At 36.0% G+C, this 13574-nt stretch overlaps 1 protein-coding gene across 1 annotated transcript; it reads right to left on the bottom strand.

Moving 5' to 3' along the window:
- Nucleotides 1-453: 453 nt before the first annotated feature.
- LOC129244705 (putative inorganic phosphate cotransporter) lies at nt 454-5770 on the bottom strand. Its single transcript, XM_054882494.1, has 4 exons — nt 5658-5770; nt 3019-3155; nt 1872-2951; nt 454-844 (listed from the first exon to the last, which is right to left on the bottom strand). Exons 1-4 carry the CDS (start codon nt 5692-5694, stop codon nt 662-664), a joined length of 1437 nt encoding a protein of 478 aa, XP_054738469.1. The 5' UTR covers nt 5695-5770; the 3' UTR covers nt 454-661.
- Nucleotides 5771-13574: the final 7804 nt, after the last annotated feature.

The following is a 13574-nucleotide window of genomic DNA, read 5'->3' as shown; positions in this document are numbered from 1 at the left end:
ATATCGCAGGTGATGGAACGATGAGCTGTATGAGCTTTACGATAAAATAGACATAGTGCAGCGAATAAAGATCCAGCGGCTACGTTATGAATACAAACGCTCCGGCTATGAAAGTATTCGATGCGGTACCAGCTGGGGGTAGCAGAGGAAGAGGAAGGCCTCCTTTGCGTTGGAAAGATAAGGCGGAGAAGGACTTGACTTCACCTGGTGTGCCCAATTGGCGCCGGTAAGCACGAGAAAGAAACGACTGGCGCGCTTTGTTAAACTCGGCCAAAATCGCGTAAGCGGTTATCGCTCCAATTAAGAAGAAGAAGATAAATACGACGCATAAATATATATACCCGTCTGTGGCAGCTGCCCTAGTATTTCATTGTATTTGGTTTCTTTTTTTATATTTATTTATTATAGAAGATAACTAATTATAAATAGTCATTTAACTTAGTTCATCGTATCTAATTATTTATAAATATTATACACTAAAAAAGAAACTCAATAGTTAGCTATTATTTAGCCTATGTGCTTATTTTGAAATGTATGTTACTATTTTATAACTAAAAAAATATGTAAATAATACTGACGTTGTCGATGTGGATGGATTCATACTTCATATTGTTACATTAATTTGGTCCAGTGCAGAGCATTCGTCAATGTTTATTTCGCTTTAATGCACGGCTTTCTCTACGTTAACTGGCTCGAATTTGATGTGATCTCTTTGCTCCTGTTCTTCTTTGGGATAGTTCCATTTTTGGATTGTGGTTTGGCCGAACAAAATGAATAGCAGATTGCCAACAAAGTAAAATGCCGCAGTTACGTAAAATATTGTACGCCATTGATTCACATTTTTCTAAAATCAGAAGTAAATGTTTTGTTTTTTAATTACTTACACATGTAAATGTTACGCAAAGAAATCCATTGTCTCAGGGTGTAGAGTCCGCGACAAATGATTGCACATAAACATTTTGACCAGTTTGGTAATGTTTTTTGTAATGTTTAATATTTTTGTAAAAAAACATAACTGATTGTCCAACAAAAATCATATAAATCCAGGTTAAAAATTGAAATGTAAATGAAAAAAAAATCAATAAATTTTCATCAAAATTTCACACTTTTCATAAAAATTTTTAGAAAAATCCGGAGTGTGCAGATTTATAACCCATTGCATTCTAAAAGTGCAAATATCTCAAAATTCATTTTGATTTTTCAAATTTTTTTCTCTGACGGTAGTGCACGTTTTCTTCCTCACAAAAAAGTCACGCATTCGTCATATGGAGAAAATGCATATAACCACCAGCAAAAAAAAAATTTTTTTAGGCCCTTCATACTAGCACTTTTGTGTGCCGATATTCAATCCGCAATAAAACTGCTTAACTGGAAGTTTATCTAAAAATTCTGTTTAAAAAGGTTTGAATTTTTGATGAAAATTTGCTGAAGTTTTTTTTTTTTTAATTTGCACAAAGCTTGAAATTGTATTTAGGTATGTAGCCTTTGTGGGAGAACGAACTGTATAAAATTATTTAAATTAAATAAGAAACAATTAAATTTTGAAAACTTGTCAAAAAGCCCTTGTGTTATGGATATTTAGCGCATCATACTCGTACATACATCCGTACTTAGTGGAAGGAAAAGTGAATTTGAGTAATTTTTACACATTCCGAAGTGTAATTATTTCATAATCTCCTTGGAAATCTTGTCATGAGCTAAAGGTAGCTCCACTTAATTGTAGTATATTTATACCCAAAGGCGCATAAATGCCTGTACACAGGCTACTTGACTATTTCAATAAGTATATCATACACGATAATCCATCAAATAGGTTTAGTTTAAGTCAAACTCAATTCCATATGCGAGTGTATCAAGACATTATTACTTACCGTGTCGGTGACAATGAAGCCCACAAGTAATGGCGCTAAAACGCCCATTAAATTTGCCATACAATTAGCCACGCCCATTAGTATGCCAGCAAAGTTGGGTGACAAATCAATGTGATTAGTTAGGAAACCCAAGTACGCCGATGAATTTACACCGATTGTGACGACGAGCAAACAAAGCGCCAAATTACTTTGATCCTTACGCATATAACCCAAGAGTATTAGTGGTACTACTGGCACCCAGAAGCCGATTGTATTGAATAGTTTGCGACTTGTATGTATACTTATATAATCACGCTTGATAAGGAAATCATTTAAGCCGCAAAAGGCGAACGTCAACAACATATTGACGAGATATGGCAGTGAAGACATTAATGCATTCGTTTTGATATCCTGTTCCAGTATGTTCTTCATATATGACGGAATTTGTATGAGCAGCGTCCAGAAGCCCCATGCGAATGTGCTTTGAGCCACCAGTATGACCAAGAAAGGTACCGATGTTAGTATCTTAACCCATGGTGTTTTGGTAGGTACATGCTCCTCCTCTGGCTTTGTAGCTGTCATCAATGACGATTCAATATACAATCTTTCATCTTCCGATATCCATTTGAATTCGCTTGGTGAGCTAGCACCTATGAAGTACCATACAATGGTCCATAGTAAGCTAGCCAAGCCGGATATGTAGAAAATGCCCGGCCAGCCAAATGAAGACGAAGCTATAGTGCCGCTCACGGCCATTATAACAACACTGCCGAACTGTACGCCCGTAAAACAGAAGGTGCCAATGGAGCCGCGCTCCTCAGGTGGCACCCACTTTGAAAGTATTGTATGTGTTGAGGGGAAAATACAACCCTGTATGAGACCTTGTGCCAGACGCAATACAAAGAGTAACTTCCAATCGCCGATGCGTGCGCTGAGTGGTGTGAGTATTGCCAAAATGCTGCTAGTGCCTATGCTTACGAGCATCATAACTTTGCCACCATATTTATGTGCCAACTGACCGCCGGGTATTTGGGTCATGAAATAACCCCAGAAGAAGCCGCTAAGTAGCAAAGATTTTGTTTGCTCCGACCAATTGTATTCCTGTGAAAGTGAGTGTTTTTTGCATTAATATTTGTAGATAGCTTTGAAAAAAGTTCATTGATATTACCTCAAAGTCTGGATTTGTTGAATTACGATCCATCATCGCTACAATTGCCATCGAAAAATTAACACGTTGTGTGAAAGCGACGGTAAGGCCAAGAAAAACCATGACGCACTGTACATGTCGTGCGCCAAAAAATGAAGCTGTGTGCCAGAAAAAATTTTTTAATACGAATTTTAAAAACAATTTTAATCGAAATTTTTAGAAAATCTTTTGTGCACGCAGTTTTATAGCACATTGAATTTCGATAGAATAAAGTGCAAGTTTGAAGTGATTCAAAAATCGTGTTAGTTTTTGACATTTGTTTTTTTTTTGTTGATTATTGATTGATGTTTTTGCTGATGGAGTTGGGTATTTTCTTCCATATTAAAAAAAAAAATTCGTTATATGAAAAAAATGCGATTTACATTTATCCGAGCTGCTACTCCAATTGTGGGATGCGCCTTGATATTTTTTCACAAATGGACCGATTTTTCACTGGCTCACTTCACGTATTTTAATATATAACTTGAAAAGATAATGGAATTCCACTATGGAAAAAGTAAGTAAAATAAACATTGAGATGGAGAGGGGTTGTTTTTCATAAATGTCAAAAACAAATTGTTTTCATATAAATTTTGAACAAGAAAATACATTTTTGTTTTTGAAATTTTTATTTTTTTTTAAGTTTATTTGACCTCCAAACACTCTTCGAAAACAGTAGTAGAGTGTTATGAACAATTAAGAATACTTGCACAGTTTTTCTCTATAACTCTACTCTGGGTGCTGGACCCCAGTAACATTGAGGGTAAGCGGATGAGCTAGCTAGACTGGGCACAACGCTCCAAATTACTCAAGACCAAGTTGACATGTCTATGTCCTTGGCAACATGTAAGCTGCAAATATATAGGCAGACTTTAAGTATAACCAACAATCCCTGGACACAGTTACATACCTCTAGCGTTAGTAGGAATATGAATGGAATATGAGTCGCACTAACAGTCTACTTAAATTTAATAGGAAATACTTAAGAATATTAGCGGCTGTCCTATCTGGGCACTATCTTATAGGAAGGCATGCTAGTAGAATTGGAGCACCATATTTTGACTTTTGCAGAGGCTGTCAGGATGCAGAGGAAGAGACAGTTTAACACTTTCTCTGTCGGTGCATGGCAAAGTTAAAGAAGGTTGATGGTGCTCGAAATCGCTTTTCTGGACGACATCGTGGTTGTTGCATATATAAAATTAGCTAGACTAACTAGATTTATAAAGTCCACAGAATAGTTTAAAGAGGTCCAACTAGAGTAAGTATAGGATAGTTCCGGTGGTATCAAAATGGGCATCTATTTGGCCTACGTGCGTTGTAAGACAACCACTTTACATAACCTTAACCACGAAGAAAAAAAAATTAAAAAGAACCGAAGATATTTAACTTGAAACAACTGCATACCAAAATTTTCCACATTGATTCGATAAAAAAATTTATAATTTTTATTTTTCCAGTTTACTTCTTTTATGCGCACGTCTACAAATAAACTAATTTTCACAAAAAGTTAAAGATGATTTTCAAAATACGTAGATCACTTGAAATGGAATCGCTTAGTTATAACTCGCGAGGTGGCTAGCTGCTTCGTTCGTATATAACAAATATCCAGAAAGAAAGAACTCTAAAAGAAGGTTCCAGTCTAAATTTGATGTCAATATCCCTTTCGTTTTGTGTTTTATGTGGAATTAACTTTTTCAGTAGAGCCGTGGAAATTAATAAAAATCAATATGCGAGGAATTGTTGCACCACATCCAGAGCTATTACAAATATTGGTTCCACCCAGTACTCATGAGACTTCCACGAAACCAGAAGAACTATAAAAAGTCAGCGGCAGGAGGTACGGGCTGGAGAGCGGCCAACAAAAACGAGGATGTTCAAATCGCAACTGAAGTCAATGTTGATCGTTTATTTTTTCGATATTAGTGGCAAAGTTCTTCGCCAATTCGATCCCGGAAGACAGACAGTGACTGGACAATTCTATGAATTTGGCGAAAACAGCGAGATGTTGCGCGATGACAACGCTTAACCCACTTCCTTGCGCCAGAGTTTTTGGTGAAAAAAACATTTTAATTATGTCACAAACACTGGTTGTGTAGCCCAGTTGTGGTTTTTTTCTTATTCTCCAGGATGAAGTTTGAGGTTTAAGGTAACCACTCATGGCGCGTACAGGGACTAAAGAAGATGTAACCGTGGTACTGGATCGGTTAAATACAGAGGGCTAATCGTTGTGTAGAGTAGATTTTTGTGAAGGTCGACAATAAAATGTTGCTTGTTACTTAATTTTCTTGAATTTTAATGCAAATTCTTTGTTACTTCAATGCCGCATCTCACATGTTGTGCACCAAATTTATAGCAGTGCCTTTTAGCAGTGGCTCTGAAGAAGAGAATATGTCTTTTCTTTATTAAGAAGAGTAACTAGAAATTTTTAAAACCGGTTTGTAAGAATGTGGCGATCTTCCAGCGAATGCGCGATATGATTTGTAAATCCTGTGATGATAACACATTTTGTTTCCTTTATTGCATTCAGGCCGATTACTTGTATTCTGTCTGTGTACTTTTGTAGAAAATATCCTTATTTTTTTTTTTTTTTTTTTTGTTTTATAATTTGACACTTCACTAACCTTTTTTGCCACTTTCATATTTGGAATTACTATCCATATCTAACAATTTATTTCAAAAATTTCAGATCAAAAATTTATTTCGGACTTTTGCCGAGTGCGTGTGAACACTTTGAAGATCGGCAGCCTTCTGAAAAGATTTAATTTGCGGCAAGTTAAATATGGTTACGCACAAACTGATTTGAGTCTAACCAAAAAAATATAATTACATTTAGCTTGCTTACTTGAAGAATCTGCTAACTCCAAAGTGCGAGATGTCTGGGAAAATTTGTCGCAAGATTTTAAATATTAGATTATTCTCTGCTATTTGTCAATACACTACAAATGCGCTTATCTGTGCTTCTGCATTATTTAACTAAAATAATGTTTTGAGTAACGCCGATCTCACAGTAAACGCACGAGAGATGCGGCCATATATTTACTTAATAGTCGTTTTAATTCTTTAACACAAATAATGTTTCCTATATAAAGGCAGTAAGTTGAGATTAACATATATTTATGTTAATGATTAACTCTTATCATTCTGTCATATACGTCTATACATACCAACGTAGGAGTATACAAGCACTTAAATATTTGATATCTCTCATAGGGTGGGATGGTAGCGTGTTGTCTAAGTATTTACATGTTGTAGATAAAAATTAAATCTTGAACCTCTTTGGCGAAAATATAATTATAGCGTTAATTTATTTTTATATTTTTTGTTTTCTATTTATATATAGACGTTTTACGAGTACATACGCTCATGAATGAACTCGTATTTAAATAGCAGTAGAAAGTCTTCAGGAAATTCAGGATTTGTTATTTAAAGGGGTTTTCAAAGGACACGCCCGGATGTTGCTTTAAAACAAGATTAGATTATTTCAAGTTTCTCTAGTTTTAATCAAAATACGGCTAGAACTATTTGTAAAAAACCATGAGCAGGTCTACGGGTAAAATCCACCAAATGGTCGATTCATGAATGCCTAATTGTTGAGAACGTCGAGATTTCGATATTGTAGGTTGTTCAGCAACAGTTTGCGCTACAGCAACACTATTTTCAACGGAACGACCAATTTTTTGTCTGCCAGTTCTTTTTCTATGTTCGACAAAACTAATCCTCAGAACCAACTTCTTTTTCTCCCAACCTTTTCACTGTCGACTCACTCGGTCGATTATTTACACAAAAAAGTCACGAATTCTGCGATGTTTTAAGGATCAACCATTATCATAATAAGTTTCAATAGCTGTACGGCGTTGCTTTATCGCATAAAACTGTACATCTGTCTACTTGACAAAGTAAATTTTCATGAAAAAAAATCTATAAATATAATGACAAATATATAATATTTCAAAAAAAAATATTAAAACTAATTAAGAAGCAAATAAATTGTAATAGTTATTTCACGCAGTGAGTAACAAAGTTGTTGGGGTAAATTCAAAATATTTTCAAAGTTGAAAATTATTCAATGTAACCTTCGGCAATATCTTGCTCCAGTCGGTATCTTAAGCGCTTAATGCAAGTGCCGATTCTCCTTTGTCATTTGTGAGTATTACTTTCTTAATGGCAGTCGCCAGATCACCCTTAGTGTCCGGGGGCTTTGCGCTAAACTTTGCTCTTGAACCACGTCCCACACAAAGGCAATTACAGTCCCAGGTTGGCGAATAATGATAGGCACGTCTGCTGTGGAACCAAAATCTTCCTTGCTTTTATTTCATGTGCGGATTGCTGTGGAAACAAGTACACCTTCCTCGCAATATTGTATACTTGTGTTTTGTGGTTTTTTAACTTTTCAATTATCTCCGGAAGGATTTTTCCGCTACCGACTCATTGTTGCACTAGCGCACTATCGCGCTCTACTGTCAATTAGGAACCTTATACATCGAAAGTGTGGCTCTGCTTAAGAGAGGTCTCTTATCAGTGGCTTCAAAAAAAGGTGTTTTTTCTCTATTTTTTTCGAGACGAAAAAAGCGACACACAGGAATAGTCTTCTGCATTTATTTGAAGGCATGATTGAAAAGTAATAAACAATGTTTTAACATAAATAGAAAAACAAAATGCCGGTCATATGAGGGATCTCGCACAGCTTCTCGTTGCGCGCTAGTAAAATGACGTGTAAGATTGCGGTCGTAGTTATCACAAGAAACACAAAATAAAAATATTGCCTTATTCAGAAGGTTTTTCTGCATATAATAGACTACTCTTGTATAAAAATATGAAGAATGAACACACAATTAATTATTGAAAAAAGTGCTTTTTTTAGCTTTTTTTCAAAAAAGGTGTTAAAAAATGAATTTTTTCTTGTATTTTGTTAGTTAATTAGTTGCGCATTTTAATTATCTTTATATATATTATCGGTTTGAAACGATAACTTTCGTCGTTTTTTTTAATCTTACACGCCATTTTCAAAAACATAGTTTTGAGAACACGTGTTTCAAAGTTTTCAGAAGATAGACAGTATACTCACACGAGGGCCGGTATACAGGCCCGTAACTTCGAAATCAATTTGAATTCCACTATAAAATTTTGAGGACATATTCTCCTATAATATACCTATCTATTGATTGCAGTAAAAAAATATATTTTTTTAAGCCACTGATAAGAGGCCCCCTTTAAGCACTCTTCGATCAAGTGGCGTTAGTCTTTTTCCAAGATTTTGAGACTTTACATTTTGCAAGTAAGTTGATCAGTAAGTCTTGGAAAACTTAAATACGGGACATACTGATCGGTGGAAAAATATTTTGTTTAAAAAAGTCCCCGTTTAGCTGGATAAACTTTCTCCAACTCATCAATTTTTTTAATGCCCGCCGTAGCCGAATGGGTTGGTGCGTGACTACCATTCGGAATTCACAGTGAGAACGTAGGTTCGAATCTCGGTGAAACACCCAACTAAGAAAAACATTTTTCTAATAGCGGTCGCCCCTCGGCAGGCAGTGGCAAACCTCCGAGTGAATTTCTGTCATGAAAAAGCTCCTCATAAAAATATCTGCCGTTCGGAGTCGGCTTGAAACTGTAGGTCCCTCCATTTGTGGAATAACATCAAGACGCACACCACAAATAGGAGGAGGAGCTCGGCCAAACACCCAAAAAGGGTGTACGTGCCAATTATTGATATTTATATATAAATTATATTTTTCCCCCAAAGCTCTAAAAGAAAGGTTCGGTATTCATCTATGATCTTCTCATTCCACCCAAACCTTTCACTATCGAATCTATTCAACAAATTAGGAAATAAGAATGAAAAAATAAATAAACTGCTTTGTAACACTCTTATCTTCGTCAGAGATAACATTTTACTTCGCGAAATACGGTAATTTTTGCCTAAAATCGGGGCAAAATCGATTCAAAAGCTTGGCGTAACTTAGCGATGTGGATTCACTGGGCGCATACCAAAAAAATTTCACCGTAAAGCCACCTTGAAGTTGTTCAGCCGCGACTCGGTATCGACAGTTTCTTAGGCTCTGGAGAGCTAGAAAGAAACCGTGTCTCGTTCACGGTTAAAAATTTCGTGCACATTAACTATCTGCAGACACTGCTGTTAAGCTGTCAACCGATTACTTTTGTTGTCAGTGTTGGTCAAAAGCGGCACCCACCTTCCGAAAAACTTTCTATATCGAAATGTTTATGTAAAATTTAAATCAATGACGTATGCGTGTGGTAAACCTGTGACCTCGTTAAGGTATTGAGTGAGTATTTGACTAGACACTCATTTTTTAGGATTTTTTTTAAAGCAAATAAAATACGATCGTTTTGATTTTATAGTATGTTATTATTGACATCAAATAGTGTACAAAAACAATTTTTGTTTTTTTACATATTTTTTTGTAGTAGTGTGGCACCAAAGTAAGCGTCTTGAAAAAAAGATAGGTGACTTGTCTACAGGATTTTGGCTCTTCAAGACATCTGAAACGAAAAAGTTAAACTGATTCTTACTCTGTAGGCTTGTCATTCTGGCAGGTGCTACAATGGGAAAATTTTTTTGAAAAATAACAAAATGGCGGATTTTTGAAAAAAGGTATGTTTTTCAGACTGTAGTATGGAAAGTTTGGGCTGAAAAGAAACGAAAGTAGCTCCTGCCAAAATGAAGTTCGCTTTTTTTATCTCATAGATTTTATTGATCAGTTCTTGCAGATTCATATTTTCTTAAAGCAACTGTTTCCAGAAAAAAAAGTAAAAAGAACTCACAAAACTTTTTTATTGCTCTTTCGCCTTAAACTTGCGCCTATGGGTGACAATTTTCAAGTACTCCCTTATTTTTATGGATGCTTGGCCCATGGTTTGCGAGATCGTTAGCCATTTCATTGCCTTCAAACTCGTCGTACCCTTACAACCATAACCACATTGCCATATTTTATGTTTCTGTTTTGCTTAGAAATGCTTTGCACAAGCCTCGATTTGAGTAAAAAACTCTTAAGGTAGCCCAATTGCGGATTGAGCAAACGGAAAGTGCCTTTTCTCGAGCAGATCTTCTCGTACGTTTTAATTGAAATATAAGTTGCTAATCATGTAATGGTCACACAAACAAAACGATGATGTTTTCAAAAAATAATATCGGGCTGAAGTTAGAACGTGCGTATGGTGTAGGTAAATTTTAATAATTATCTAATCGGGCTATGAGACTTTTTGGGTGGATCGATTCTTTAGAATAGCCTCCGGTTTTGAGTTTTCTACTCTGACCATATGGTCTTTATGGCAATCGAAATTAAGCTTTGGTAAGATCAAGATAAGGCCCGATGTCCTTGACCAGATTTATGCGATTAAAAAATTAATTGTTGAGAAACATTCTTGCTTGTAGTATTGTGGGGCTTTAAGATGTTTAGTTGTAAATCACTGCGATTACTCCAAGATAGTGGCGAAATGTGTTGCTGCAAATCACAGTTATCATTCCTTAAAACACCTTTATATATATTATCGGCGTGTATATAATACTTTTCAATATCATTTAAACATAGCGTTAAGCAATGGAGTATGTCGTCGGCGTATAGTGAGTCAACTTATGTTATTATTATGTGCTAGCGCGCCGGCTGGGGGCGCAAAATGCCGAAACGAATAAATTCTATTGGGATCGATTGCTGATTTTAAGTTTTATTTGCGGTCATGCTAGGTAGTAGTCAGCTGTCGTGAACTCAATGTACAGACTTCGTATCCAAGACCCTTGGATCGCCCACTACCGCGTGAGCTTTGTGGATTGTATTCTGCTGATGTCAGTCGTGTAAATTAACAATAAGACCGACCTTGCTATAGAAAAAGTGATCGTCCGCCAGCTGTTTAACTGGAAGTAATCTCTTTCGAATCTTTACTTTTCTAACCAATACAATATGGCAACTAACTGACAATATGGCAACGAATGAGCCAGCTAATTCCACATTGTCTGAGGTTTCTAGCCGTGCACAACATCCCGGACTTAGACCATCCACCATGCGGCGAATAGCTGGTGAAATCTGCATTAAATTGAAAAAGATTTGAGTGCATTGAAGTAGTGAGAGCGAAAACGGCGCTTATGTTCTGTATAAGCTGATAGAAAAAACTGCCAGCACTCTTTCGAATAATGAAGACTTTGAAGAGCGCGTTATACATAAGTAAATAGAGGGATACCCAAATTAATATTTTGAATTTGAAAAAAAGTGTTTGTATTACTTTGTTTGTCGAAAATAAATTTGCTAGATGGCGCTAGGGTCCATATAGCCTATTTATTAGAACCCTGTTCAGATGATTGCCCCAAAGAAAATGTGCCTCGCTTGGATCTATTTCTCATTCGTCCCTTGCGTAAAATTGTAAGGAAGGGGTGCTATTTGTAAAGGTATAATTACGTATAAGATGAAAGCAGCGTTCGCTTTCAGTAAAATATTGCATAAGTCGTTCAAGAATTTTCGATCTATGTGGTAGGTGAATAAAATAGTAAGAGCGTATCCATTACATTTTTTATTTCATTTCTTTATAAATTGAAATTAGACCTACTATGCTCTGAAATTGTTGGGTATATTTAATTACACAATATAACAAGTTTAGATGTCTGCATCGAACAGAATAGCGAACAACTCGTAATTTAGCGTTTATTCGTAGTTTAGAGCAAATTCTTGGCGCGACACATGGCAAAGTTTTGATAGATTTATTTTTTGCTTGTTTAGTTTTTTATAAAAATATTATGTATTCTACAACAATGACCATTTATCCTAATCATATAAATAAATTGAATTGGAATATATATAAAAAATTGTACATGCAGTTTTAAGGCCCTTGGCATTTTGGTTTAAGAAATTGCATTTTCTCCTTATCTGTGGGGAAAAAGTAAGGTGAATTTGGTTGTAAAATGAAAAATCTTTATTTATTCTTTTAAATCATTCCATTCAAAAACATCCCCTCTCGATGAAATACATTTATGCCAACGATTTTTCCAATCCCCGAAACATGCCAAATAGTCCATTTCTGGTATAGCCATCAGCACCTTCTTCAATTCAGCTTTTATCTCCTCAATCGACTCGAAACGCGTTCCCCGGAGAGGTCTCTTGAGTTTTGGGAATAGCCAGAAGTCACACGGATCCAAATCAGCCGAATACGCTGGTTGCGGAACGATATGCGTGGAATCTTTTGGGAAATGGTCATGAAGAACGAGTGCAGTGTGAGACGGTGCATTATCGTGATGCAAAAACCAAGAGTTGTTGGCCCATAATTCTGGTCTTTTTAGACGAATTGCTTCACGTGAACGACGCATAACGCTCTAATAATATTCCTTATCAACAGTTTGGCCAGGTGGAGGGAATCGAAAAACTGTCATCATGACCTTTATTTTTGAACGACTTTGACGTGCTCTTTTCGGTCTGGCCTCGCCTTTAGCACGATATTCGCTTGATTGGTCGGTTGTTTCAAGGTCGTAAGCATAAATCTAAGTCTCATCTCCCGTAATGATGCATTTGAGCTTGTCCTGATAGTCTGAAAGCATTGTTTCACACACATCAACGCAACGACTTTTTTCCAAGAAATTGAGAGTTTTCGGTACCAAACGAGATTTGACTTTTCGTAGGCCCAAATGGTCTTTTAAAATGGTTTTCACAGATCCTTCTGATATTTCGATCATATTACTAAGGTCTTTAACAGTCAACCGACGATTTTTGAGCACTAACTTCTTCATTTTATTGACGTGTTGGTCATCTGTTGACGCCGATGGTCGCCCGGAGCGCTCCAAGGCATCAACACATTCTCGACCCTCTTTGAAGTCTTTGTACCACTTATAAACATTTTTCTGCGACATGGTCGAATCACCAAATGCCTTCTGCAACATGCTAAACGTTTCCGCAGCCGAAATTTCATTTCGCAAACAAAATTTGATGACACTGCTCTGCTCAATCAAATCAGACATTGTAAAAATCGAAAAATGCACTCTTGGTCGTTTGGTAAACACAAGCGTAAATATATTACTGGTAATGACATTCACATGAAAGTTGGCCCAGATATTATTAACAGTGCTGCCAACTCATGAAGAAAATAACTAGAGCGAAATTTTAATCCCGCGAAGTTTGACAAATAAATTCACCTTACTTTTTGCCCACAGTAGTATGTAAACAAAATTACCAGCATTCGTTATATGGAAAAAATACATAAACCGTTGGGAAAAAAATCATCAATACTGAATATCGATTGGCTACAAAATTGCACATCCGGATTTTTTCTAAAATCTCTGATTAAAAAGTTCAAAATTTTGATGGAAATTTGTTAAATTTTATACAGAGTATGAAATTTTGAGTGATATGGTTTTTTCCAAGTATGAACTATATTTTTATAAAAGAGTAAAAAAAGTAAACAAGAAATAAATAAATAGTCAAAAGGATGCAATGTGTCGCGCAGCTATAATTCGGAACAAAAGTGTGCGCACAGTAGACTACATCACCTTACAGATAACAAAAAAATTCCGCACCTCTTTCGTATCTAAAGTATTTTCGAAA

Source organism: Anastrepha obliqua, chromosome 4 (assembly GCF_027943255.1).
Source record: "Anastrepha obliqua isolate idAnaObli1 chromosome 4, idAnaObli1_1.0, whole genome shotgun sequence".
Taxonomy (NCBI): Eukaryota; Metazoa; Arthropoda; class Insecta; order Diptera; family Tephritidae; genus Anastrepha; species Anastrepha obliqua.
Note: the sequence above shows the minus strand (reverse complement) of the source record. Positions and strands in the feature narration are given on the sequence as shown.

Bases quoted from the DNA above. Each gene is read 5' to 3' on its own strand.
- LOC129244705 (XM_054882494.1), bottom strand. From the start codon at position 5,694: ATGGATAGTAATTCCAAATATGAAAGTGGCAAAAAAG. The intron at 3,156-5,657 runs GTTAGTGAAGTG...TCTGGCACACAG, and splicing joins ATATGAAAGTGGCAAAAAAG to CTTCATTTTTTGGCGCACGA. The intron at 845-1,871 runs GTAAGTAATAAT...TTCTGATTTTAG, and splicing joins GCTTCATTGTCACCGACACG to AAAAATGTGAATCAATGGCG.